We start from the raw sequence: 26,522 nt of genomic DNA on the forward strand, positions 1-26,522 counted from the left end.
CTTGCTTTTCCACTTAGCTAATATTTGGTGTGAGCTGATACGTTTTTATCCGTTATGCTTTGTTAACTATTTTTATATATTATGATTGTCATGGTTTTATAATTGATACATACCAGGTCCTTTCTCTTTTCCCTCCCATCTCCTTTTTCCTATCTTATTTTGTCAAGCACCTTGGTATACCCTTGGTTTTTTAGTGCGCTTTATAAATAACGTTTATTATTAATATTATTCTATTGAACAGCTTCCCATTCTTAGCTAATAATATTGCACCCAGTGTGGTCTTCTGCTTCTGCATATAGTGTTTACTTTACTTACTGTTGTCTTCCTTTCAGCTCAAAACAGTCTGGCCATTCTCCTCTGACCTCTGACATCAACAACACATTTTCACTGAGAGACCTGTCACTCTGGATATTTTATGTTTTTCAGAACATTTTCTGTAAACTCTAATGGTGATGTGTGAAAATCAAAGTAGAAACACTGTAGCCAGTCCAACACTTACAATCATGCCACAACCAAAATCACTTAAATGTCCTTTCTTCCCCATTCGGATACTTGTTTAGAACTTTATCAGACTTTATTGACGTTGTACTACATGCCTACATGAATTAAATTATTGGCATGTGATTGGCTTACTGGGTACAGATATAACAGTTGAACAGATGTACCTCTGAATGTTTTGAGTATTTTCAGCATTGAACTGTTTTGAAATGTATGTGCTATTAATTTCAGAAAAAAGTAAATTTGGCAGACACAGATTTTCACACTATAAACTTGGTTTTGTGCACTATTGACGTTGATGTTTATAATCTGATAATAAAGCATTTATAACAAATAAATGACGACAAAGGAGTTTAACCCAGGGCTGTTTTAAATTCTTGTTTCTGCTTTGGTCAGAGTAAGAAATCTAAACCTCTCTGATGTAATCCACATGTTATATCATTTGTTTCTGCAAGGCACACTCTCTAATAAGTGATTCAGCATTGGGCTTTCTTATACCTATTAGAATTCTTATTATTATTATTAGGCGATCCCATTTTGTAGGGGATAAAGATGCTTGAAAACTCTGATGTCTGTGAAGCTTGGTGCGTAGTCACTCCAGAATCCCTATGGAGCCTGTGCAGTAGTAAACAACTGCATTCTTTGTAATAATAATTGTGGGCTGGTTTGTCTTCATCATAAGCATAAACTGACTAAATTATGTTGGACCTGAGGCAAACATAGAGCAAGTTATTTTTGTGCAGATAAGAATAAAGACATAAAAAACTGACTGAAATGTGGATGGTCAGAGCTATGAAAACCAGGAAACATCACATATCGGCACCTCTCTATCTAAACCCAAACACAGTTGTTGAGGTCTGCCTCGTCAGGATATGTAGTTTTGTTTCTGGAAACGTGCATGTCAGGGATAAACTTATTTTATTTCCTGGACCACATACAGCCCAATTTAATCAGAAGCAAGCCAGACCAATAAAATAACTTTGCTAAAAAAAAAAAAAAGGAATGTAAAGTACATTCTGAAGATACTCACCAAGGCCATAGCCAAGAGCCAAAGACACTCCTTAGTTCATCCCTTTAAAAAAAATACCAGACAGCAGGAAGTATTATTTCTTGATAAGTTAATCTCCTTGTTTAATGAGGGATTTTATGAAAAAAATAAAACATTAAAAAAATTCAATGTCACAAATATAACCAAGCTTTTCCATACATTACAATTATCATTTGCAGCCCACAGGCACAAAAGCTTCACATGTGGGATTTCACAACTTGACAACTCACTACACTAAATACTAATTTGTCTTTATATTGAAACAAATTTTCTAGTTCTACAAATACATCCATACATTTTCACTTCTTTGTAGTAAGTTTGACATCAAGACAAAATAAATAGCAATTTAATTCTTTTAAGTAATGCTAATGAAGTTCCTGTAATCTTTACACTTTGCAAAGCCAAATGAGCTAAATATGACACTTTGAAGTAACACTGCTGGCCCCAGGGCCAGTTGTTTGACGTCACCAGCATGCAGTATAAGGACCTTGTACTTTAAATCAAGCTTAAAGAGTCTCTGAAGAGTGCAGTTCTTCAACCATTGCTTACCCCATGCCTAATCCAAACACATCCAGTGGTTGAGGAATGGCCAACATTTGATTGAGGAATGCTCTTTTATGTTCTTCAGAGACCTCTGCTTGGTGCAGGATACATGAAGCACTGGAGACAGCTTGTCTGAACAACAGGTGGCCAGCAGCAGTTTGAATACCACTTTGCCCATGGATGTATTAAGGACCACCAATTCTGCCTCACAGCCATTTTTCCATTGTGTCGCAAGTAGAAGAAAAACTCCTGCAACCCCAAAAATATTTTTCCATAGACCACTGTTATAAAACAGCAGGAACAGTCAAGTTGAAGCAAAATCCTTTTGACTCTTGCACTTGATCAGTACCATGTCCAGCTTTCGTTAATGGATTAACCCTCTGAGGTCTAAGTCATCACACGTGGTGAGCCTTACCCTATATTGTGAAGAAAACCCAAATGGACTCCTTGACGACAACTTAGGCCTCAGAGCATTAAAGACTTGTATTCAAGTACTGAACAGTAGTGCATACAGCTAAAGTCAAACAAAAACACGTAGCTCACAGCTTGGTGAGAGACTTAAGTCATCCTGCTGTCCAAAATTAGGATAGATATGCCAGAGTGTTACATGTCAACTGATCCCACGTTCCTGGATACCGAAGATCAGTCTTTCATTACTGTTTATGCTTATCTGGAGTCACCAAAGTGCAAAAGTTGCCAAGTGCAGCTTTAGACCTTTGAAAAGTTTGGCTGATTGAACCCAAGGCCGAGTGAGCTGAGGATAATTACTCAATTGGAAATTAATACCATAAATTATGATGATGAATGGAATGCTGCCGGGGCTGCAAACAAGTCTATGTAATTGTACACAGATGGATGATTTTTAGCTGAAGTCCTCATCTTCTGACCACATGCACACAGCTGTAGCACTTCGCTCGCACAGCTTTTAATACTCAGTGTCTTACAGCATGATTATTTCTGATAGTTTTCTCCTGGACCTCTTGGCTAGAAGGTTGGGGAGCACAGATTTAACACTGATGAAACCATTTCATTGCTATAGTGACATAACTGCTGCAGACATGGTCAGCATCAGAAAAACAAGGCTGGCTCAGAATATGAAGGAGGGATGCACAGCTTTAAAGTGGGCTGGCCTCGTCTGCTTTCTGAGTCGTGCGGTTTAACAGAAATGCAGATGGTGCATGTGTATATTGTGGGAAATGGATAAGAAAAATGCAAAGACGTGTCTATTGGGGAGAATCTTTTTTCTGCTTATATCAATCTGTCATTTTTTGGCTTACAGATGTGGGTAAATGTGTGTTGAGAGCTAAAAAAACCCCACCGCATATTAGCATGAGCCCTCATCTAGTATGAATCTGGGGGATGGAGGTAGGGGTGAGGGGGCAGATTAACCGTTTAACATCCATCGGGTTGGTTTGTGACGTTAGAGTTAGGCTGCATCTTAGCCAGAAGGTTTCAAAGAAGAGAAGATATTCCCTTTCAAATCAATTCTCTTACATATATTGTGGCCTTATAGTTCTTTCATGTCCACACAGGTACATGTGAACCTAACCCTCATTTTAAACGAGCAGCTGGAGATTTTATGGAACCTCCCCCAAATTTGTAGAGGTAACTTGAACTATCATAAGGTAAAGACTGCATAATATTATAGATGTCTAAGCATGTACAATGATCCTGCAATCTCATTTTAGATAGTTGCAAATTCTGCATTTTAAAACTGGATAAGTGGAAGGATATTTTGATGAGTATCCGCCAGGAGGCTCAGTTAGTAAAGCTTAGACACTAAAAACTACCTGGTCAAGATTAGGAAATGATTTTCACTCCTCAGCAGTAAGCTTTCCCACTCATAAACTGTCTTTTTGGGAGTGAAAGATCAATCTCATCAATGCCATAACCTGTTATGTCAGGGCACAGACGCCAAATGAGCCACACCAGTGGTTTTAACAAAACTGCACCAGTTGATGCCCTGGGGATGAGAACGAGCTGGAGAACCCCAACAATTAGATGATTTCATGTAGACAAATACTTGGTAGTGCTAGAGAGGAAGAACTCTATACATCATGGGATGACCGCAACAGCCTGAGCCTAGATGAGTTTTACTGCAAATTCTTAACAAACAAAAGCACACCAGTGCAAAACCGACAGTGATCAACCTTGGAGTGGGTATCTCTGTGGGCCAGAAAAGCATTCACTTCCCACTCCTGCTGAGCAATAATGCTGGCACCAAAGTGCAGGGTATGACTTATGTAGGAGGTATTTTGACATGTTTTGAAACACACAGAAGCATCATTAAGCCAAAGTAACTGCCACGTTTTTTGTTTTTTTCCCCCCTTTCCTTCTCGCCTCTATTCTCTCCTGCATCTAAGTGTCACAAATTGCCTGGATTAGTCATGGCGAGAGCAGTACATCCAGGCAAGTCATCACAGGCAGCTGCACACTGTGGCTCACTGTGTTGCGAAACTCCCTCGCAGAGTGTTGTTTGCTTTGATTTTGGAAATCATGAGTGGTAGCTGTACAGAAATACAAGGGGCATTCCAACAGACATCTCATATGGATTAACATACAAATTAATAGACTGTTGACTTAACATTTGACTGTTTTCATTTCATTGAATTGCTGTTATCATGTTATCACTTCAGTCTATCACTCCCGTAGATAGGGTCCATGGGCGCCCTGCTGGTAGTCCAGATAGTAGTTTATCTTCTAATTTAATCCATGATAAGAAGAAAGTAATTCAGACTATGTGGGAGGCTTCTTACAGCAGAGGAGGTTGTTAATCAGTCTTCTATGCTAAATCTTCGTTTGTGTGAATAATAACATCAAAGTTCAAACATTATAGCAGTTAGTAAAAAGCAAATCCAAGTAAAGCTTAAATCCAAGAGCCAGGTCTCGAGCATCAAAGTTAAGCATCACAGTCTAGAGTTATGTAACAAAAGTCTAAGCAGAAAAATCAGGGGCTGTCGAGAGAAGCAAAGGTGGAACTCCCAAAAGCTGCAGTTCCACAAGTAGCCACTTGAGGCTGGCTCCAAAAGAAGGTCAATAATTAGACTTCAGTGTTAAAATTAACAGCAGAGATAAGCATGTTTACAGTCTAGTACAAAAATGATTTTGCTCTTTCTTTCATAAAATCAGCACAACACTAAAATGTCTTTAAATTTTTATTAAGGCTTCAAGTTTGCATTATTAGGCGTTGCTATCATTTACTGGACCTCTTGACTGTTTCTTGTGCTGTCTGTCTTTGCAATGCAATTACCTGGCAAACAGCATCGCTTACTATGTGTTTAATTGTTCCAAAACTTTGTACTCCAGCTTTAGTGTGTAAAATTCAAATTAACATTGGTATGTTACCAACATCCTTCTAGAAATAGGTTTTTTGGTAACTCAGTAGTGAGTGAGTAATGCTATCTATCCATCTCTAATTTATTAGCTGGAAAAATGCCAAGCTAACTCATGATACAGATAATATTAGCCAAGACAAGGAAGTATATGTAAAGTACACTTATCTAAAATGTTACTACAAGAAAAAGCTATTGCATCATGTAATTGAAACTAACGATCTATATCAGTAAAACAGCATGACTAGCTCATTTATTTTACAATTCAGCTAATGGCAGGAGGGCACAGCCTCCATTTTTAGTGCTATCAAATTCTCCCATGGATTTTAACTAAGAATTCACAAAGCGTTATGGCTCTTCCTAACATTGCTAATGTTAGTTTTACTAAACAGCACATGCTAGCTGATAATTGTTAGCCCTCATCAAATCCTCTCAAATATGGTCATGTCGGGCTCCAAACAAACCTCCCTCCTCCAAAGAACAACAAATAAACAAACAAAACAAAAAAAATGGACATAGCAATCCATAATTTTTATGTGACATCAGGGTACTGGGACCTGCAAGGCAAAAACAGTACTGCGGTCCTTTACCCTCCAGGTATCCTCTGAATGTCTTTGGATTTGCCTTAGCCAAAAAGCCAGATAGCTGCTGTGCTATCAGACGCAATAATCTCTGTTTACTGAATGTGTATCCAGAATGGTGTAGATTATGGCACCGACATGTGATCACACCTTCTTCTATCCGTGCCTTACAGACCAAATCACAAGCAATCCCTGCTTCTCCTCAGCAACCCAGGCTTTCAGTGGAAGCTCATTTAAACTGTGGGAATAACTGACACTAAAAACATAGTCAGTCAACTTTACTGTTATGACATGACACTAATGTGACCAGAACTTTTCTGTGCCTAGACTGTAAATTTCTAAGTAAACAAAGCATAAGATTTACGTGTGGTAATAATTGAAAAATAGGAATAGGTGATGTTACGGTGGTTACGGCCATCTGTTACGTACGGTCTATGTGTATGCTCCCACTGCTCCTTCCCCCTTTCATGGTCCCCAATTGTTGTCTTTAAGTGAAAAGCTTATCATTTTTCATTTAGCAGCCTACTAGGTGGAGGAGTAAATGTGGTGGTGATGTCTAAGGAGGTCATTACAACTGATAAAGGCTATTCAGCAGGCAAATATAATTTGAAATGGTTGGATGGATAAACTGCAAGATGGTTTTTTTTTCTGATTTGCACAGATTGTATGGTATGGTATTTTCTCTTATTGAATATTACACCAAATGATCATATGCTAATAAGCAAAGCCAGTTAAAAGTCAGATTCTGTTCCTGACATAGGTTTGATCTTTTTTAAAAAAAATTGTAAAATTATTATTCTAGGTCTCTTGACAGCAGGAAGCAAGAAGAAAAGTTATGTCTTTCATCTAAAGGCAAGAAATTTCATGTTCATTTTGGGGAAATTGTGCTTAGCAGTGATCTGGGTGACTCCGTGGTGTAGTGAAAAGGCATCGTGTGTAAAATCTGTGCCAACTCAAATATGCGGGTCCATCCTCTGTGATGACCATTTGGAAAATAAGGGAGCAGTCAAAAGTACCTTTCTATGGTAAAGATCAACTAGAGGTCTTCACAAGGCAAGTACAGGCATCTGATTACAGCATTCCATTTGTGTAGCCCCTGGTTTGATTCCCAGACCATTTGCTCCATGGGGTAAGAGTTGCTCTTTTTCCCCATGTTTCATTTCTTACTCCCCACTGACTAATAAAACCATGAAATAATATTTTTTAAAATTGTAGTCTAGACACGAAAGGCCAGTAACACCCCTGTTGACATAATTAATGACATTTTACAACTTGACAAAGATCCTCCAGAGTCTCAGAAGACAGAATGTAACTGTTTTCACTGGATGAGCTGCTCTCTGGATGGTAAATAAACTGAGCTTGATGTGTTGAAAATAACTGTAATCTGCTTCTCAGCTAACCATCTGGGGCAATTACTAATGAAATGCAGAGAACAACAAAAAAGCAAAAAAGGCACACATATCTAATCGGCTCCATGACCATGTTCTGTTTTAAGTCGCTCTCCAGCAGTATCATCCAACAAGCTTGCTGACCTCACACACATGGGCCTAGTGCTCCACTGTTCAATAAGTGCTGAAAACATATTGACACACAAGCATGTTGAAATAATAAAGTAATAAAGTTGTAATAAATGCATGCACAAGTTTTTCAGCATCACTCTGAGACAGGATGCTTCTAATTTTAGAGATATTGAGCAAATGGAAGAAAAAAGTCCTACATATTTGTTTAATACATGCATTGAGGGACATATTCTGGTCACAAAACAACTCCAAAATTCCTCATAGTTCCTCGGGGACAATTTCGTCCATAGTAAGCATCTGGTTAGATACCAGATTTATAAGGTTATCACAATAACATTGGTTACATCTGAATTTAGAAGCAGAAAAGTAATCCAGGTCTTTATGTCTTTAAGACATTCCTGCAGTTTAACTAATTGGTTTGTGTTATCTTACTTCATGGATAGATAAGGTTGGGTGTCATCTGCATAGCAGTGAAAATGTATGCTATGCCTTCGAATTATACTGCCTAAGGCAGGGGTGGGCACCGAGGGCCGGTGTCCCTGCAGGTTTTACATGTGTCCTTGAACCAACACAGCTGATTTAAATGGCTAAATTATCTCCTCAACATGTCCTGATGTTCTCCAGAGGCCTGGTAACGAACTAATCATGTGATTCAGGTGTGTTGACCCAAGGTGAGATCTAAAACCTGCAGGGACACCGGCCCTCGGGGCCTGGAATTGCCCACCCCTGGCCTAAGGGAACCATGTATAATGTAAACAGGACTGGTCCTACCACGGAACCCTGTGGAACTCCATAGTTAACTTTAGTGTGTGAAGAGGACTCTCCATTTACATGATCACATTGGAGTCTGTTAGATAGACATGAGTCAAACCACTGCAGTGCAGTACCTTTAACACCTGCAGCATCCACTAATCACTGTAATAAAATATTATAGTCAACAGTATTGAATGCTGCACAGTGCAGCGAGACAGAGTCATGTCAGAGGCCATAAGAAGGTCATTTGTAAGCTTCACTAATGTTGTTTCTGTAAAGTGATGCGCTTTGAAACCAAATAGACCAAATAAACCATTCCTATGCAGGTGATCAGTTAACATTTTTCAAGAAATTTTTAACTAAAAGGTTGGAGATTGGCCTATAATTAGCTAAGAAACCTGGGTCAAGTGATAGCTTTGGGGTTTTTTACAAAGCAAACCAATCATACACGACTCAAAAACTGAGAGGAACACAGATCCCAATGGGGAAAATATACTGTGTATCTATACTGATATGGACTGAGAAATGTCTTAGGAATGAAAGAATGCCACATCATCTGATGGAAATGAAAATGATCAATCTAAAAAGGACTGAATTCAAAGACACCCAAAAATCAAAGTGAAAAAAATAATGTTGTGGGCTAAGTCCATTTTGCTGAAATTTCTTTGCAGAAACTCAAAATGATCCTCAGTAATTTGTATGGCCTCAGCGTACTTGTGCGTATGTCTGACAATGTTGGTCAGACAATGATATCAGTTCCTTTATCCTCCATGAATTGCCTGCATAATCTTGTCACATGAGGCCGGGCATTTTTGTGCATCAGGAGAAACCCAGGACCAACCAGCGTAGGGTCTGACAGTGGGTCCAAGGATCTCATTCTGATATTTAATGACAGTCAGGATGCTGTTGCCAAGCCTGTAGAGGCCTGTATGTCTCTACATGGATAAGCCTCCCCATATACATGAAGGAACCCACCACTAAACCAGGTACACTTGAACGATGTTACAGGCATGATGTCGGACAGTGAGCACAGGTTCCAGACATCAGGACCTCAGGTCGCCCTCATCTGTTGCTGTTTGTTTGGTCAGAGACATTCACATCAGTGGCCTCCTAGAGATCATTTTGTAGCTTTGGCAGTACTTATCCTGTTCCTCCTTGCGCTAAGGAACAGAAACTGGAACAGGACCTTCTACCACCCAGTCCAGCTCCTAGATTGACTGCCTGTCTTTAATATGCTATTGAGATGCATGCTCAATCATCTATCCAATCATCTTGTCTCCATGCTCTTGACACGATGCTGGAAGACACAGCTAACTATCTGGCAATGGTATATACTGACGTGCCATCCTGGAGGAGTTGGATTTCCTGTGGAACCTATGTACAGGGTCCTCGAGTCCAGGTAGTTCCAAAGTCACTGAAACTGATTAACAACCTCCTCTGTCGTTTAACCAACTAGATTAGTCTCCCAGAAGTTTTATTGATTTGATGGTACACTCTGATTAAAAGATGCTCCTTTAATGTTTCTTTTTTTTTAGTAGTGTATTACCTCGGGCAGAAGTGGCTATATAGTATAAAGTTATGCAAAACCTGCTGTTACCTTCATATTTAATCCTTCATATGGAGCATATCTGCATGCATGAGCCAAGTCCTCCAGCAAGACAATCATATTGGATGTTTGGCAGCCCAACGATGCAGTGGTTATCCTCACAGTAAGACAGTTCCTAGTTCAAACCTCTTGGAACATTTGGATGTTGTCCTTATGCCTGTGTGGGCTATTCTGAGTACTCTGGTTTCCTCACTCAGTCCCACAAAGAGATGCTTCTTAAGTAACTGGTGATGCTAAATAATGTCATAAATAATTATTCCTTTATGGAGTTAAGAGGAAGAGGCCTGCTTTTTGACTTCAAACCAAACTGAAGTTGGAAATTAATATATAAATACTACTGGGGGGATGGCTGTGGCTCTGGAGGAAGAGCAGGTCATCTAATTGTGTGTTGGACCCAGGCAGTAATTATGATCCATCCAACATTAAAAGCCAGAACATCAGTTTCAGTGATCATTGGGATCATGCACAGACTGATTGCACAGAATCGCCAGTCCAATCTGATAGAAACCACTTCATAAACTCTGATTTTGCCCCAAAATAGGGTTTAGAAAACTTTTCCCCCCACACAGGTTATACTTCCACTGCACGTGCACAAAGTTACACAACATTATGACTTCATTAGCAGCTTAGTCCATTCAGTCCCATGTCCATGTTAATTCACGTTATTGTTTTATTGTCTTTGCTTGCAGTATCCTAGCAGACCAGCAGATACAGGATACAGCTGAAACTGGGACGAAACTCTGCTGTTTTGCATGTTTTAGAGCAACACGTGGTTCGTATATTTCCAGATTTGGCTGTTGATCAGCTCTTTGGGGGCAGGACAACCACCGTCTTTAGCACTGTGGAATTTCTTCCAATGATTTCTATTCAGAATTCATGCAGTGCCATGTCTCCTCCTTCTAATGTTTCTGATATAATACAGCTCCAAAAATGCAAAGAGCGCTATCCATCTTCGTCAGAAACACTGTAAAGAAAAGGTCATAAATAAGATACACCACTTTCAGTTCTTGTAAGTCTACACACACACACACACACACACACACACACACACACACACAATCATTCTCCAATCACCCATGGTCCAGTAATTATGATTGTTCCAAGACAATCTTTCTAAAGATTTGCTCATGGAAAAGTCAAGCACACCTCATCCATCATAAAGGACTTCTCATGAGACTTTGGGCAAAGCTAAATGAAACCTTGAAGGCCGTTGCTAAATAAAATGATGCCAAATCAAGAAGCTCTCCACACTCTCCCAGTGTTACCTGACAAAAAGCAGGTGTGCTTGTTTCTCTAAACCTTGACAGTGTTATAATGAAGCTTTTTTTTTTCAGCGTCCGTCATGCACCTCATCAACGCACGGCTGACGTTGTGTTCTGGAGCAGATCCAGTGTTTAGCCAGGGCTCACTAGTGACAGATGCTTAATGACATATATGTTCATTCTGCCAGGGCCAAAAATGCCCTTTCAAGGCAATACATGCACATGCACCCCCAGACCCAGACTGTGGCTTTAAACCCTGGTGAATATAGATGGATTGGTGGTCTTTAAGAAACTCTGTTCTCCTGCAGGCCTATAAGTCCAAATATTTAGTCTTTCTTGTGTAAGTCACACACTGTTAAAGCACCAGAGCCTAATGGGCCTAAATGCTCTTGTTTGTAGGACCTTTTTTTTTTTTAGTATCCATTTCTCTGCTCTGTTCTCAAATGGAAAGTCGCTGTAGACCTCTCCTCTTGCAGCCTTTCTTTTGTCTCACTCAGTTTTGTTTGGCTTGCCGCTGTGCTGCCGGTAGTTTTTAGCAGGCCCGTCACGCTGGATGGGAGGCTTCCCCATGCATTTGAGCAAAGCCAGGTCTCGTCTGGAGAAGAAAAAGAAAACAAGCCTCCTGTCTCCAAAATTTGGAATTTGCTTTAGCAACCACCTATGCACAAACTGTTGTTGGATGCCATCAGCCCATAAAGCAGTCTGTACTGCATCGCCTCAAACACAGCCCTGCTTGTTAAACCTTCACCATTAATTTGAAATGTTAACTGAGGTGTCATCTTTAAAGTGCTTCAGAGAATCACTTGGCCTTCTTTTGAGCACACATCACCACTCTGGCATGCAGATTGCAGCACAGAGGTCTGAGTTAATGGATAATTTAACTCATGAGCAATCTGAAGTTGGATTATTTCTGATTTGATTATAACTCTGAGATGATTTACAGGGTTTTTTTTTCAACATCTTTATTTTTCATTTCAGGTTTTGCACCCAGTAAATCGTGTTTTTTCTTTAAAGTGGTACCATCTGTCACCGTCCATCCATCCTGCACATGATGTACTAAACATTCTGCGTGCTGTTGCAGAACATTTTCTCTTGGACTCAGTTCAATGAGAGGAAAATGTCTAGGTGAGCGGCGTCTCTTGCAGCAGAGACAGCTGTAAAACACATTTATTCTATAAGTTCAACTAGGCCGTTCCTCTCAAAGGCCTCTGTTTGCTATGTGCACACTTAAAATCAAATTAAGTCCTCTGTTTTCTTTTTCCAATTGCTCTACAAGGGCTGTTAACATCACAATGGAATGCAAATTGACCTCCATTTAAATAGAGGGATTTCACACCTTTGCCCTTATCATTGGATAGGGCCAGGCTGGGAGGAGGGAGGAGATGGACACTCGGGGCTCAGCAAATTGACTTTAGCCTCAAGTGTTAAACTGAGCTGGATAAGGAAAGTGTTCCCCAGCAGGCTGCAAGTACAACAAGCACAAACAGAGCAGTATTAAATCATCAGCTCCCCATTTGATAAGTTAATGTACCCAAGAACTCCCAGAGGCAGCTTATTGGGTATTTTCCTTCAGAACTTTTCTCCTGCAGAGATAATTATTATGAATGAAAACACTATTTCCTGTCTTTACTTGGGAGGCTTCTTATCCTCAGGGCCACGGCGTGTTCCCTGCAGGAAATTTTAGAAGCAGTGGAATTAAAAGAAAGCCCCTAAATAAGTTATTATTATTATTATTATTACTCACTAAGTCTTGGCTCAGACTCTTAAATTCAAAATCCTCAAAGAAACTTTAACCTTCAAGGAAATAAAGTGATAAAAGCTTTTAGTGTTATTTTTTGCTGAGTCAAAGATGACACCCAAAACTGTCATGTTTCTTCAATAAAGTTATAAAAGTCGATTTTTTATTTGTCTATCATATTTTCTGAACCAAATAATGAGTGCAGCTGGCAGGCATTACAGTGGATATGCTTTAGGAGACGATCTGGGTTTGTGCTCTATTATATGGAAGAACATAAATTGCCAAAAGAATAAATGAGTTAATAAAAAACAATAATGGATAAGTAAATATGTACAGGTGTAAAAATGAAAGGAAAATAACAATAGATGAAAATAAAAGAAAGGAAATGCATTTGGAGTTGTTTCTGCGTTTAGGCTGTTTCAGGCCTCTGTACAGTAACAGCTGATGGCAACAAGCTTATAGAGCTTCTTTATTTAATATGAATCAAATCAGTATTTCCTCACATTCGGGGAGGCGAGGGGCTCATGTTGTTCCCTGCACCACGTTCTTGTTACAGGCATAAAATAAAGCCGTGAAGTTAGCAGTGTCACACTTTAAAGCTGTGCAACTTCTAATCGAGCTTATTCCTACACCCCAGTCAGTCTGAAAGTATTCCCAGTTTATGCGCACATATCCAAATATATTTATTATTATTGTTGTTGTTATTTTCTATCGACAAAGGAAGCGCAAAGGGAACGCTGGGGAGTCTCCCGGAGAGTTTTTACACACGCAGTAATTAAGCGCTTTGACTGACAGCCGAGTGCCAAAAGGCGCAGACGCGCTCCGATTGGTCAGAGCGCACTTTACAACCCCCTCTTGTTTCCGAGCTCGGCACAGTCTCAGCGCATTACCTCCCCAAACTCTCGCAGGAGCCGCACGCAGCCCAGCAGCGGGACTACAGCCAGAGGAGACAGTGGACTTATTGCAGAGCGCGTTTTTCCTGCGTCGCTCTCGCTGTGCGTTTCTTCATGAACTGAGTGTTGCCTCGCACTCCGATTAGCAATCATTCAGTGGCTGCAAAGACACATCATGAGCTCTACTTGTGAGTGCTTCTGCAGGATGATCCGGCTGCTGGTGACGGTGGCACTCCTGTCAGGGTGCAGGGCGTCAGAGTACGAGTACTTGGCCTGGAATACGCCCGTCTACGGCAAGTCGCCCCAGTGCGTGGACATTCCGGACGACCTGCGGCTCTGTCACAACGTGGGCTACAACCGGATGATGCTGCCCAACCTGCTGGAGCACGAAACCATGGCCGAGGTGAAGCAGCAGGCCAGCAGCTGGGTGCCTCTGGTGCACAAGAACTGCCACCCGGACACGCAGGTCTTCCTGTGCTCGCTCTTTGCTCCCGTGTGCCTGGAGCGGCCCATCTACCCGTGCCGCTGGATGTGCGAGGCCGTGAGGGACGGCTGCGCCCCCATCATGGAGGCCTTCGGCTTCCCCTGGCCGGAGATGCTCACCTGTGACAAGTTTCCCGAAGGTGAAGTGTGCATTGCCATGACGACGCCCAACGCCACAGAGGTTACAAAACCCACAGGTAACTCACCTAACAGCAACTTCAAAAGGTCAAACACACACACACACACACACACACACACACACACACACACACACACTAAACCTTCCACTTAAAGGGTTTATTAACATGTTGTCTGTATAATGCTTATTTTTATTTATTTTTATTTTTTGAATTAATCACAAAATGACTTGACACCAGTCGTAAAATGAGAGAACATTGGTAGAAATGACACAAAGTACTAAATCCCAGGGCTGTAATCAAAATGTGACAAAACTGAGGCCAGCCCCCCCCCCCCCCCCCCCCCCCAAAAAAACCCCCCAACAACAAACAAACAAACAAAACAAACCTGTAAATGTATTCATTTTGTTAAATGAACTAAATTTCTCAAGGCTAAATGTAAATGTCAAAATTTGAAGTCAAGCTTCAATTTGAAGTTCAAAGCATATATTTATTTATTTATTTAGATATTGGAAGAGAATGGATGGATAATATGTTAATTCCAAAACATGTTTAGATAAAGAGTGCAGGTGAGGGATTTATATTTATTTTTTTTAAAGGTATTCCCTTAAAATTCCAGTGACAGAAAAAATCTCCAAGTTCTCTCATAAGGAACAAGTTGAAAACGAGATATTTTGAAGTGTACCTTGATGAATAAATTATTCATTCTTTGAATCAGTTCCAATTTCTTAATACAGTATTAACTACCTAACCCTGACTAACTAGCTCACTTAGAAAACAAACAGCCAGCACTTTTGCCACCGTGTAAAAGACGACACCCGTGCAGTTAAATGGGCATGTGACTGTTGTTTCAGGGGTGAAAAGTGTGTTTGCAGATGCAAATCCGAGCACAAACAAAGCAAATGCGACCTTTTGGGGGAGCAAATTCAGCTGTGAAAACCTGGATTTGATCCCGTTTTAACACCCCACCACCCCTCATGTTTTTAAAGAAAGTCTATCACGTTTATGTTTTCCTTTTCACTCTATAATCTCCTGGCTTTAATGTGCAGGTGAAGTTGCTTGCTATTGACAACGAGTGATGTTGTAATATTGCAAAAGCTCAAACAGATGTTAGTCATTTATTTCAAGGTGTTCACTGAGCTGAAGGACAATGCTGGGAGGAAGTCAAGCAGCAAAAAAACAAAGAAAAAAAAAAGGTTGGAGAAAAAAAAAATGTGAATACCTGAATATATTTAATCCCTATGCTCTGGCAAATGTTGCACATCTGATGAAAAGATGGAGATCTGGAAAATCGGCGTCCAAGTTGACGTCGGGAGGGCGGTTTGTAAACAGAGCTCCCAAGGACATTCTTTTACCCCTATCATCTATCACTAATGGCTGCTTTGGTGCAGATTCCCCAAGACGCTGCATCAGCAAATGGGGTTGTAGAGGGCAATAGCATTAGTCCAGCAAAACTGTCTTCCAGCACTAACCTCTGCAAGCCAAGTTGAGAAATGCCAGAGAAGCCCATAAAAATCGCAGAAAATAACAATTCTCTGGATGATAAAGCTGAGAGCCAGGCTGCAGTGCCAGGTTCTCTATCGGTTGCTCAGGCGAGGTGAGGTGTACGCCGAGGGGTGGGGGTGGAGGGACTACAACTGCCTCATTCACTTGAACCATAAAGTTAAAGGGGTGGGGCCTCTACTTATATTTCAATCTAAAGCCCCTCACTGAATATGTTGGCCATAAATGGAGGGACTGTGGATCTTCCTGCGATAACACAGAGCTCACTGTATCTTTGGAGGGAGAAGGGACGTGTTTGTGAGTGTGTTTTGTCGGGGAGGGGGTTGTTGCTGACTGACATAGTGGTATGGATGGAGGCCTGTTTTTCTGAAAAAGACTCCTTTTTCAAGGTAAGACGAGGGGACCACACAGAGCTCCACGCTCTCCAGACTTCACCTGTTATCATTTGTCAGCACTGGGGTTAAATAAAGCCAGCCTGTTCCCACAGGTCGGCTGAAGCTCAGCTCCTCAGAGTTTTGTTTTCTGGAGAGTCCCTCAGTATCTGATCTTCAGGTTAATAAACATTAACAAAGGCAAGCTAATCTTCTCAGCTGTCAATGATTGTTAATAGAGGTCAGCTAACAGTGCTTGAATACTACAGCATACGGACCTGTGATAAGTGATTTAAAGTTGAACCAGGCTCACAGAGGCAAAGGGACCCAGTGACTCTGTAAACATTGTCTGTTTTCACAAGCTCTTCACACCCGAGCGACGCTTTCACAAGCATTCGTTAAACACATGTAAATGGACAACTGGAAGAGTAGAGTGCTGTTACCTTCCCCTTTGGTTGATCGATCCAGGCCCACAGCGGGACACCCACAGCGGGGTTAATGCTGCAAGGATGCTGCGATCGCAATGCAGGTCAAAGTTTGTTTGGAAGGTCGGCTCAGCTGTTTGGCATGAAGCGATCGTTTGCGGTATTCAAAAAAATTGAAAAATCGTGTCAGTAAAACGTTCGCAGATATGCCTCAACTGAGTTACTTTTTGGCAAAAACACTTTTTGGCTCTTTGGGATTTTTGTCTTTGAGCTGGCTATTATACACCTCTACACTCAAGCCCCCTTTTTAAAACTCTGGAATCTCAGAACATTCTTTTAAGGTTGAATTAAACATCATTACCATTTATTCCTTCCACATTTCTAATACTTTTTTAAAGGTGTATAGATGAGTGTTGAGCAGATCCATTTTGAAAACTGCCTCAGTGTAGCAAAAAGTAAAGAAGAGCGTTTACTGCAGCTCTTAGTTACAGCTGGCAATAAAAGCTTAAGACATTCCTCACTGACATCAGGTCATCAGAGTGTACGAAACCCAAGGGAGTAGGTGACTGACTACTGACACTAAACAGGATCTGTGCATGCTCAGAGATGTTAAGATGTGTAGAAATCTGCAGGATAACTGACTGAAGTTGAATATGAGCACTCCTGACCTGGTCCCCAAACGGGCAACATAAATTCCATTTGACATTTTGCCTTCTATTTGCACTGATTCCTTGTCCACTTGTTTCTTTGTTTTTTGTGTGTGTGTTTTTTCATCCACAGGTTACTCTCCCATCTGCCCTCCATGTGACAACGAAATGAAAACAGACACCATTCTAGAGCACTTGTGTGCCAGCGAGTTTGGTAAGCGGTGTCCCAACACCCACAAAACACAGACAGTCGGATGCACTGCATGAAATCAAAAGAACTCTTTACTTTATGTACTTTGAAGATGGGAGATAAAGTTTTTATAAAGTGTGCAACTTTTATTTTTTCCCCCCCATAGTACACTGTGTCCTGGCGGTACTTGGACATATTTGGCAGTTCAATTTAATGTGACGTTTTATCTCTTGGTTAGATATACTATCCCTGTCTGGTCTGGTGGACCATGATGTTCTGTGACTAATGAATTGGGGTCATTGAAGTCTTTAAGTGGCAGGTCTTTGCGGTTGTAAAGTGGGATGTTTGTTCTGTTGTCTGGGCTGACTGATGTTACAGATTACCTTCTGCAGATCCTAAATGGGAAAAAAAAAGTTAATGATAAACCATCTCCAAAAACATTCTTAAATCCTAATACCATTTCTTCATGGAAAAAGATAAGAATTCTTTTCTCATTGTGTTGACATTGGGTGTTTGACTTGTGTTAATATTCTGCAACTTTTATCTTATAATATGAAGAGCTGAGGTAGCTGTTCTAGTGAACTGGTTCTATGGTAATAAAATCTAACTGAGCTGGAAAGTCTTTGAGTGAAATAGTTCATACATCTAAGCTAATATAGGCTAATAAAGATTATATTTAATATGTGGTATCACTTTCAACAAGAAATTTCCACTCAGAAGCACAACTAATATCCTGGTTAGCATTCAAGAGTGATAGGTGTTCTGAAAACTTGCTCTCCAACATTTGTCTGTTTGTTTTAATACCTTTTTTTTATAGAATTTTAGCGTTCTATTCATCTACAGCTTTTTCTCAAACTGTTATTTTAAATCTACAAATGGTCAACTGGAAGAGTAGGCTAACAAGACCCATTAGCAAGCTTAATTGCTGTAGTTGTAAAACTCCAGTGCACAGGCCACAACTTAATACAATGGAGGAAACCCTGCTGGGTTATTGTTGGAGAATTGTAACACAGAATTATTGGGTAAATGAGAATTAATATACACAACTATTTGCTACATGCAAGGCATTGGATTTTATTCAGATGTTAGAAATTGCTCGTGTTTACTTTAGTGTTAGCTTTATGCATTTAAAATTTTAGTCCAGGTTGTTAGGTGATTTCCCAAATATAAACCTGTTTCAAACTAAGTTGGGACGCTCCTTAAATGTCATTCCTAGTAGTGCATGGGTTTTTAATGTTTTTTTTCCATAAACATGAAGTGAGCAGAAGCCTGATTGGTATCACCGTTTTTGGTCAGAATAAGATCCGAGTGAAAACAGAATGCAGAGATTTACTAGCTAGAGTTTCAACTTGCATTTATTGACACAGTGACGGACTGCGTTTCCTTACAAAGGTTTTCAGAAATGAGCCCGTGTGGTGATTTCTACCAGAGAACTTGCTGTTTTAAATGCATTGGTTCCCGAGGATCTAAAATTCACGGCTATTCAACTGAACAAGGCCAATTTTTGGCCTTGTTCCTTGTTTATTGGGATACTTCCAAATACTTTTAATCTTTCAATCATATTGCATACCAAAGATATGAAATCTCCAAATGTTTCACAATGTTAGGTTGAGAAAATTTTAAATTGTGGAGTTATTTTCTCATGAATCTAATTTTTTAAGGGAGAAGTGCTCTCTGTCTTCCCATCTGAATTTCAAGAAACCCATTCAGGGATGTTATTTCTTACACCAACTGAATCTATTATTGACAGTTAAGTCAGTGTCTCATGTTCCACCTTGAGGGTTCTTTACCATTACACAACTTTTCCAGTCTTTCGTTGACCTTTTCTCAACTTTGTGAAACATGTTTCCTGCATCGAATTAAAAGTGCTGAAAGACAACACAATTTCTCATTTTCTGCATTTAATATGTCGACTTTTTACTTTAGGAGTAGTTGTAAGATCAAAAGCTTGGTGATGATCAGCAGTCTTTTTCAGCAGATCAGTTTTAGAAGGATATTGAAAGGCCATTCTTTGGCTCCACAGTCATGTTCCGAGGTCGTACCAGAAATGTTCTTTTGGAACATTATCAAATCTAAAGACATATTCTGAAGGGGATTTGGAAGCGGGTTCTGAACATGTCAGAGCCTATTTGGAAATATTAGAGATGGCTCAGAATCTGCTGCAGCCAGCTTCACACATTCTTTTCATTAGAGAATCCTCAGTCCAACTGGAATGGAAAACAACATAAAAAAAAACCAGGAAGGAAGGACGATCTTAAGCTGATGAGGGCACTTGTTTTAATTGTGGAAATTTGGAGGTCTTACATGAGGAATCCAGTATAAACCATATGTACTTAAAAAAAGGAAATTGAAAGCTTTGAGTTCAATTAATAACACAAACACAGATTGAACTGCAGACATGAGAACTTCCAGAAATAATACACACATGATGCACACAAGATGCAAGTTGTTCTACTTTCATCTTTTTTTCACCAAAGCTTGTGGCAGGACAAATTCCAGGTGCCAGGCCAAGCAAACATAGACTGGACGCACATTGAAAACACGCATTCTTCCAGTTCTCAAGAAAAAGTTTAAAGTTACATTTGTTTAACAAATTGCATCGGTGTTTATGCTGCGGTGATGGGACTCGCCCCTTTGAGTCTGCGTCCCGGTTTGCCAAGAGGAGCGGGCTGCATTATTGGCTTGTTTCATCTTGGATGAAGACAGATGTTGTTTTGCTTGCTTGTCATAAGTCGCCTAACCAGCTGACATATGAGGATACACAGACAGATTTAGTGTCAGGCTGAGGATGAGACGTTGTTGCTTGTGTTGACCCTGCGAGGGAGAGACGTAGACTGGAATGCAACAAACTTCTCTATTGCTTCAGTATGGCTCGATCATGGCGGGTAAACGACTAATGCGTAGCCTGACACGACACAGCGCTGCAGCTTGCCAAAGATTTGTTTGTTAATTTTTTTTTTTTTTTTTTTTTTTCCAGCAGACCGACGGAATTCAGTTTTGGTCTGGAGAGAAATACTATAAATACATCCAACAGCAGCTAAACAGCAGAAGCTAAACATGAGTTAATGCCTTGTCTTGAGCAAAAAGGAAAATGTGCAGATGGAAATATCCCACGCTTTAATCATTATGTGTTTTATCCCACATGGTCATCCCGATATCTTTCTTGATTTTCAAAAAAATATTTGGACAGTAAACTTTTAACAAGGCAGCGTCTTAAATCCAAGCCTGTTTTGTTTGGAGAAGACTGCAAAAATAGATGTGATGGATTTCTTTGCTTTTCTCAGTGAAACACAGGGATGGAAAACCATAGAGGGGCTCGAGGGATGAACCAGAGACTGAAGCCTTTGTTAATCTGTGTCGACCAATCATGTATTCATTAAAAAAAAAAAAAAAAAAAAAAAAAAACTCAACCTAGCAGTGAATTAGAATTTTTGTCCATCTCATTTACTTGAAGCTGTAAAATGAAAGAGGCCAATAATAGTCTCTATCATTTTGCATTGCACTGCAGTGCTTCCCAGCATTTAAATTGAGCATGTTTGATTTTTTCCATGCGGTTTGATAAAAGCGGAGAATTCTGTGGTGAAACTTTTGACTTGTGGCCTTTGGATGTGGAGTTTTTCTGGCAGGAGGAAGGATGGCTGTAGGTCGCGTGTTGTTGAGCTAATGCATCAGAGTTGGTAGAACGAGTAACAGGTTTCCCTGGTGAGGACCAAATATCGCTTATTTCCCTGAAATCCTCATGATTAATATAGCTGTTGGGCATATATTTATGCACACACATCCTATTTGCCGCACTCAGCTGTAAATGATTTCAAACATCATCCCAACATCAGCTTTTTCTTCCCACTGCAGTATTTCTCCGTGCTTAAGGTTTTATGGTACCTCATTGTCCCAAAACCTCCAGAAGCCCTTCAATTAAATCTCTCCTCGGCTTCCAACAGTTCACTTTGTCCTTTTCCGAATTGCTCCCTCCCTTTGCTGATGTGATAAACAACAGGGCATTCCTGTGCTGGATGACTGTTCAGTCTAGCTTGGACCACTTGCTATTATTGTGAATGAGGAGCACTGCACACCCTCCTGCTGGGTTTATGACAGGTTGGGCACTTAAGGATCCCATTAATACATCTGACCCAGCAGAGGTAATCGAGTCAGGTTTCAGGGACAACATCAGAAAAAGAAATCTCACAATAGAAGTCATTTTATTTTAGTGTGCTGGCATGCGTAAAAGCATCCAAATCAGTGACAGTGTATCTTCTTTTTAACTTTTGTACTGTAACAAAGGTGCGGCATGCACATATATTTGATTCCACTGTAGACTTTACCATTTTTGGTAAAGAATCGTCTATTTTTGACTCCTAAAAATGAAAACCGTTGTTATAAGTTTGCATATGTGTACTACTTCTGACCTTTTTGGTTTTTTTACACTGTAAAACTGGTGGGTTACTACCTTGCCACTGGAGTAGGAATATAATTAGTGACGATAACTTTAATCTCTTAACATCCAACTAATTGACAGTGGATTTTTACCCAAAAGTCTTACTCAAATAAAAACCTTGTCACAGGAAAACTGTAAGGCCAAAATGCATGTAAGAGCATTGTTTGATCTTCTGATCCAGGAAGAGCTTCTGAAAACACGGTCACGTCAGCGTGAACATATTCATACCTGGCAGTTTTACAGTTAATATGCTAATGTTATGGGTTATGAGATAGGAATTAAGTGGGGCAGATTTGAGAAATGCTTTCTCACAGAAAGGCTATCTTCTCTTTTCTTTTCTTTCTTTTGCTCACTGTATAACATGAATTTATTTTTTTGTTTAGTAACTTTAAAAATTGAAAATATTTTAAAAACTAATGTAGGAAGAAACGCAAACAAGGCCAATTTCACTGAGCATGAGAAAAGAAACACTGTTGTCAGTTATTTGATGATTTGAACGTCTTATTGTATTCTGCTGCAGAAGAGATTAAGCCCTCAAACAACGCGAGGTGCAAAGAAAGTTCAGGGCGTCAAAGGATTATCGAGGTTTGAGGATTTATCAAGACGAAGTCCTTTCAGTGGTGGGCCAGACCTTTTCTTTTATTACACACTAATTATGACCGCTGCCCATTTTGACTTCTCTGAACACTAAGCCCCCTCACAGAGACTGTTTGACGGGGGATAAGTCTTAATCCGTACCATGTGCACTCTTAATACAGGGGGAGGCTTTTTTTTTTTTTTTTTTTTTTTTTTTTTTTTTTTCCAACACTTTAATTAGCAATTAGCAATATGAGTGCAACTGGAGAGCAAGGATCCAGTACAGGTTTTTCTGTCTACTACAATTCTGTAAAAAAGCAAGTGATCTGATGTTTAAAATCATGGAGAAAATTAGATTGAAGCCTAAGTTTGTTCTCTTCTTACTAGAGTGTGGAAATGCTTGGTCAGGCTGTTCCGCTACTGAAGGTCACAAGGCTTTATTCCCAGTTTGACTCGTGATTTATCCTGACACAAGTGTCAGTTAAATCAGACATAACGCACCTAGATTATACTATGTGACAGGTCATAATGTGTGTGTGTGGGGTTATGGAAATTTGGACCACCAAAGTCTAACTCGTGCTCTGTTTCAGAGGAAACTTAGAGATTAGAAGGTTAAATAGAGTTTAGTGAAAGATCAGGGGTATTTTGGTCAATCTGAAAAACATCCTTGGTCTTAAATGAAGGAGGGGGGAAAAAAAAAATTATATTGCATTGCTAATTGTGATAAAGATATATGCTCTGTCTATATTTACACCTTAACGTTGTAACATCCGCCAGGTCACTAGTGATGTGTTTGTGATGTGCAGGTAAGAGACTGGATTTTAAGGGAACATCTAGTTTCTGAAACATTGGTTGTTCACCATGTGGCTAAAATGTAGCCTAACCCTATGTTGTTCGCCATTGACTAGCTGGAAGCCCAGCGCAGTATTCCTGAGAATTTATTTGTGCTTTGTTTGTTTGTTTTATGTAGTGAAAAGCAGAAAAATTAAGTGGTTTTGTCCATAATTGGATTTGGTCTTTGAACATCAGAAGTCACTGAAAAAACATACCGCATTATTTATTAGTATTAGGCTAAACCCCAGAATTAAGAGGATCATGGATAAGTTCTTTTGCATGAACAGGATTTGCAACAATGCACTGTTTGTGGGAAAATGAGTTTAAGTCTATGTTAATTAAATTACTTATGTATTATTAATAAATGATGATCCAATGTTTGATCAAACCTGAGTAAACAGCAAATTGTATAAGGCGGTATCTTGGCCTGTGCTAGCTATTCGTCATTAATCCATGTTATTGTGCAATACTGTTGACCTGAGCCACGCTGTTCAATAGTTGATTTGAATAAGGTGTACATGGGCCCGTGATGTACATAGACCAATTTTACTTAGCAAGTATGTTATAAGTGCTACTACTAAAATAAACATTGCTGCTTTGGCAATGTTGAGAGTGTGGTAATGTACTTCCTTATATCTGATCACGGGAGACTGACCTGCCTAATATCCTTCACGATGATTAATTTTACTAAATGGACTGATTCTTATATGGCGCTTTTCTTCTCTCCCGGAGTACTCAAAGCGCTCTATACAACATGCCACATTCACCCAATCACACAAGCACTTTATCTGTAATTAGTGCTTTTTCTAAACTACATTCATACTCCGATGGATGCATCGGAGAGCAACTTGGGGTTAGTATCTTGCCCAAGGATACTTGACATGCAGACTGGAGGAGCCAAGGATCGAACCACAAACCTTCCGATCAGTAGGTAACCTGCTCTACCTCCTGAGCTACAGCCACCCCATGACCTAGTCCGCTACACTACCAGGAGCTGTCAGACGCAGCACTGTACAACACGTTGAGTTCAAAATGACATTCACATTTTAGAGTAAACTCATCTTTCTGTTGTTCCTCCACCCACAGCTTTAAAGGCCAAGATCAAGGAGGTAAAGCGAGAAAACACAGACCGTAAGGTGATCCTGCAGAAGAAGAAGAAGATGCTGAAACCGGGAAACCTGAAGAAGAAGGACACAAAGAAGTTAGTGTTGTACTTGAAGAATGGTGCTGACTGCCCCTGCCAGCAGCTGGACAACTTGGGAAACCAGTATCTAATCATGGGGCGCAAGGTTGATAAGCAGTACCTCCTCACAGGCATCCACAAGTGGAACAAGTCCAGCAGAGAGTTCAAAAATGCCATCAAGAAAATGAAGACCTACAAATGTCCCGTATTTGAGAATGTTTTCAAATAATGTGACCTACCCCTTCATCACTGGTCGCATCTCATCATACATATGAACTTGCACAAGCATTCCCAAACTTTGCTTTCTGTTGTTCTCTTAATATATCTTTATGTCTTTGTACATTTGCAGATAGCCGATACTGTGGAATGTCTGTCGTGTTATGTTGAAGATGTGACGACACACAAATCGAAGGGTTGGGTTTTCTTTGTTTTCCCCGCTTCAACTTAAAAGGACATTGTAGTAAAAGCCCTCCCTTGCTGAAATCATTTCCAGTATATAGATACTTCACTCACATGCTTTCTCAAGAGGTCTGTGGATTTGTTGTGCATTTTGGGAAAACATACATACTTCTTTTTTTTGCTAGCAATTAGAGGAGAAGTCTAACACCACTTTCCAAGAACGTGTTTCTGTCTGTGTAAATTTGAAGCTAAAGCCAGCAAACTGTTAGCTTACCATTTTACGAAAAAAAAAAAGAAAAAAAAAAAAGAAAGTGTTAGCTTAGCAAGAAGGAAACTGCTAGCTTGTCTCTGTCTAAAGCTTTTAATAAAAGAAAGCATAAACTGTCATTTTACATTCAGTTTTCTGTGTATTACAAATAAAATGTATTATTTTAAACAGGGGTAGAGTCAAGCTAGCTGTTCCCTTTTACTTTAAGGCTTTGTATTAATGTAGGCTAACAATCTGCTGGCTAACTGTTTTAAATGTATCCAACAGCCTTTTATAAAATGGCTCTTTCTGATCATAAAGAAACTCTTAAAATCAGTGTATTTTAAACTTTAAAAGCCAATAAAGGTTTGTTGTAGAATAACTTATTGACAGAAGTCTGAATATGCTGCCATGATTATTCTGTCTAACTGAAGACTGCGCTATCGGCAGTTGCAAACATTTCTCTGAAACTCATTCATTTCATCATTAAACATTGTTTGTTGTTTGAAAACCATAAGAGAAGCATTAACAACACCAATCACAGAGTAATTTGTAAGCCTGGGTGGCAGATTACTTGATTTTGCCTTTTTTAAATATTTCTTTTTATGTCGGTATACGTTCAGTCTGCAGTATTCATTATTCTTTGGTCATGGAATACGCCTTGTAGTCGTACAGTTTTGCAAAACTTATCAAGTATTGGCAATTCTGTTTTTCTCGTTTGTTCTGCTCATGTGTTTCATTTTCAGTACTCTATTGCAAATTTGAATGTCAGCAGTACATTGTTGCCTATTAAATGTATATACAAATTTTACATAAATGTATAAAAAAAAAAAATGTGTTGCCAAGAATATTTTCTTGATTGTTTTTTGTCATTCATTTTCTTTCTGGTGGTTGGACCAAAACTTGGTTCAGTAAAATATCTTTAGAATTGAAATTCTTGGTTTCACATTGTTAATAAAATATGAATGCTGACATTCATCCAGTCTTATCATCCAGTGAAAGATTTAGGTTAAATTTGTACAAAATTTGAGTCTCTCAAGAAACATTATTTAAATTGCATTGCCACCCCACTCAAGTTGGCTAAGTAGTGATCAAGTGAAATTAACAGGTAACCTTTGTTTTTATGTATTTTCACATAGATTTTCTTTCTTCTTACAGAAAAGTTGCCGTCTATCATGCAAACTAGAGGTGACTAAGGCAATCATGAAAAGCTTTCAGGTGCAGCACCTAGCAACAATCAGCAGCCAGTAACCAGCCAGTTGGGAAATACAGATTTTTTTTTTTTCCCAAATGACCAGAAGCTGTAATATATGTAATA

At 39.7% G+C, this 26,522-nt stretch overlaps 1 protein-coding gene across 1 annotated transcript; it reads left to right on the forward strand.

Moving 5' to 3' along the window:
- The first annotated feature begins 13,743 nt into the window (after positions 1–13,743).
- On the forward strand, positions 13,744–26,050 carry sfrp1a (secreted frizzled-related protein 1a). The gene is made up of 3 exons (XM_003448608.5): positions 13,744–14,454; positions 17,474–17,554; positions 24,462–26,050. Exons 1-3 carry the CDS (start codon positions 13,950–13,952, stop codon positions 24,785–24,787), a joined length of 912 nt encoding a protein of 303 aa, XP_003448656.1. The 5' UTR covers positions 13,744–13,949; the 3' UTR covers positions 24,788–26,050.
- The last annotated feature ends 472 nt before the right edge of the window (positions 26,051–26,522 follow it).

The sequence above is a fragment of the Oreochromis niloticus genome, linkage group LG12, assembly GCF_001858045.2.
Source record: "Oreochromis niloticus isolate F11D_XX linkage group LG12, O_niloticus_UMD_NMBU, whole genome shotgun sequence".
Taxonomy (NCBI): Eukaryota; Metazoa; Chordata; class Actinopteri; order Cichliformes; family Cichlidae; genus Oreochromis; species Oreochromis niloticus.

What these genes read in the sequence shown, in the direction of transcription:
- sfrp1a (XM_003448608.5), top strand. Translation starts at nt 13,950, where the DNA reads ATGAGCTCTACTTGTGAGTGCTTCTGCAGGATGATCCGGCTGCTGGTG. An exon ending in AGAGGTTACAAAACCCACAG is followed by an intron (nt 14,455 to 17,473) that starts GTAACTCACCTA and finishes TTTCATCCACAG; the next exon opens with GTTACTCTCCCATCTGCCCT. An exon ending in CTTGTGTGCCAGCGAGTTTG is followed by an intron (nt 17,555 to 24,461) that starts GTAAGCGGTGTC and finishes CTCCACCCACAG; the next exon opens with CTTTAAAGGCCAAGATCAAG.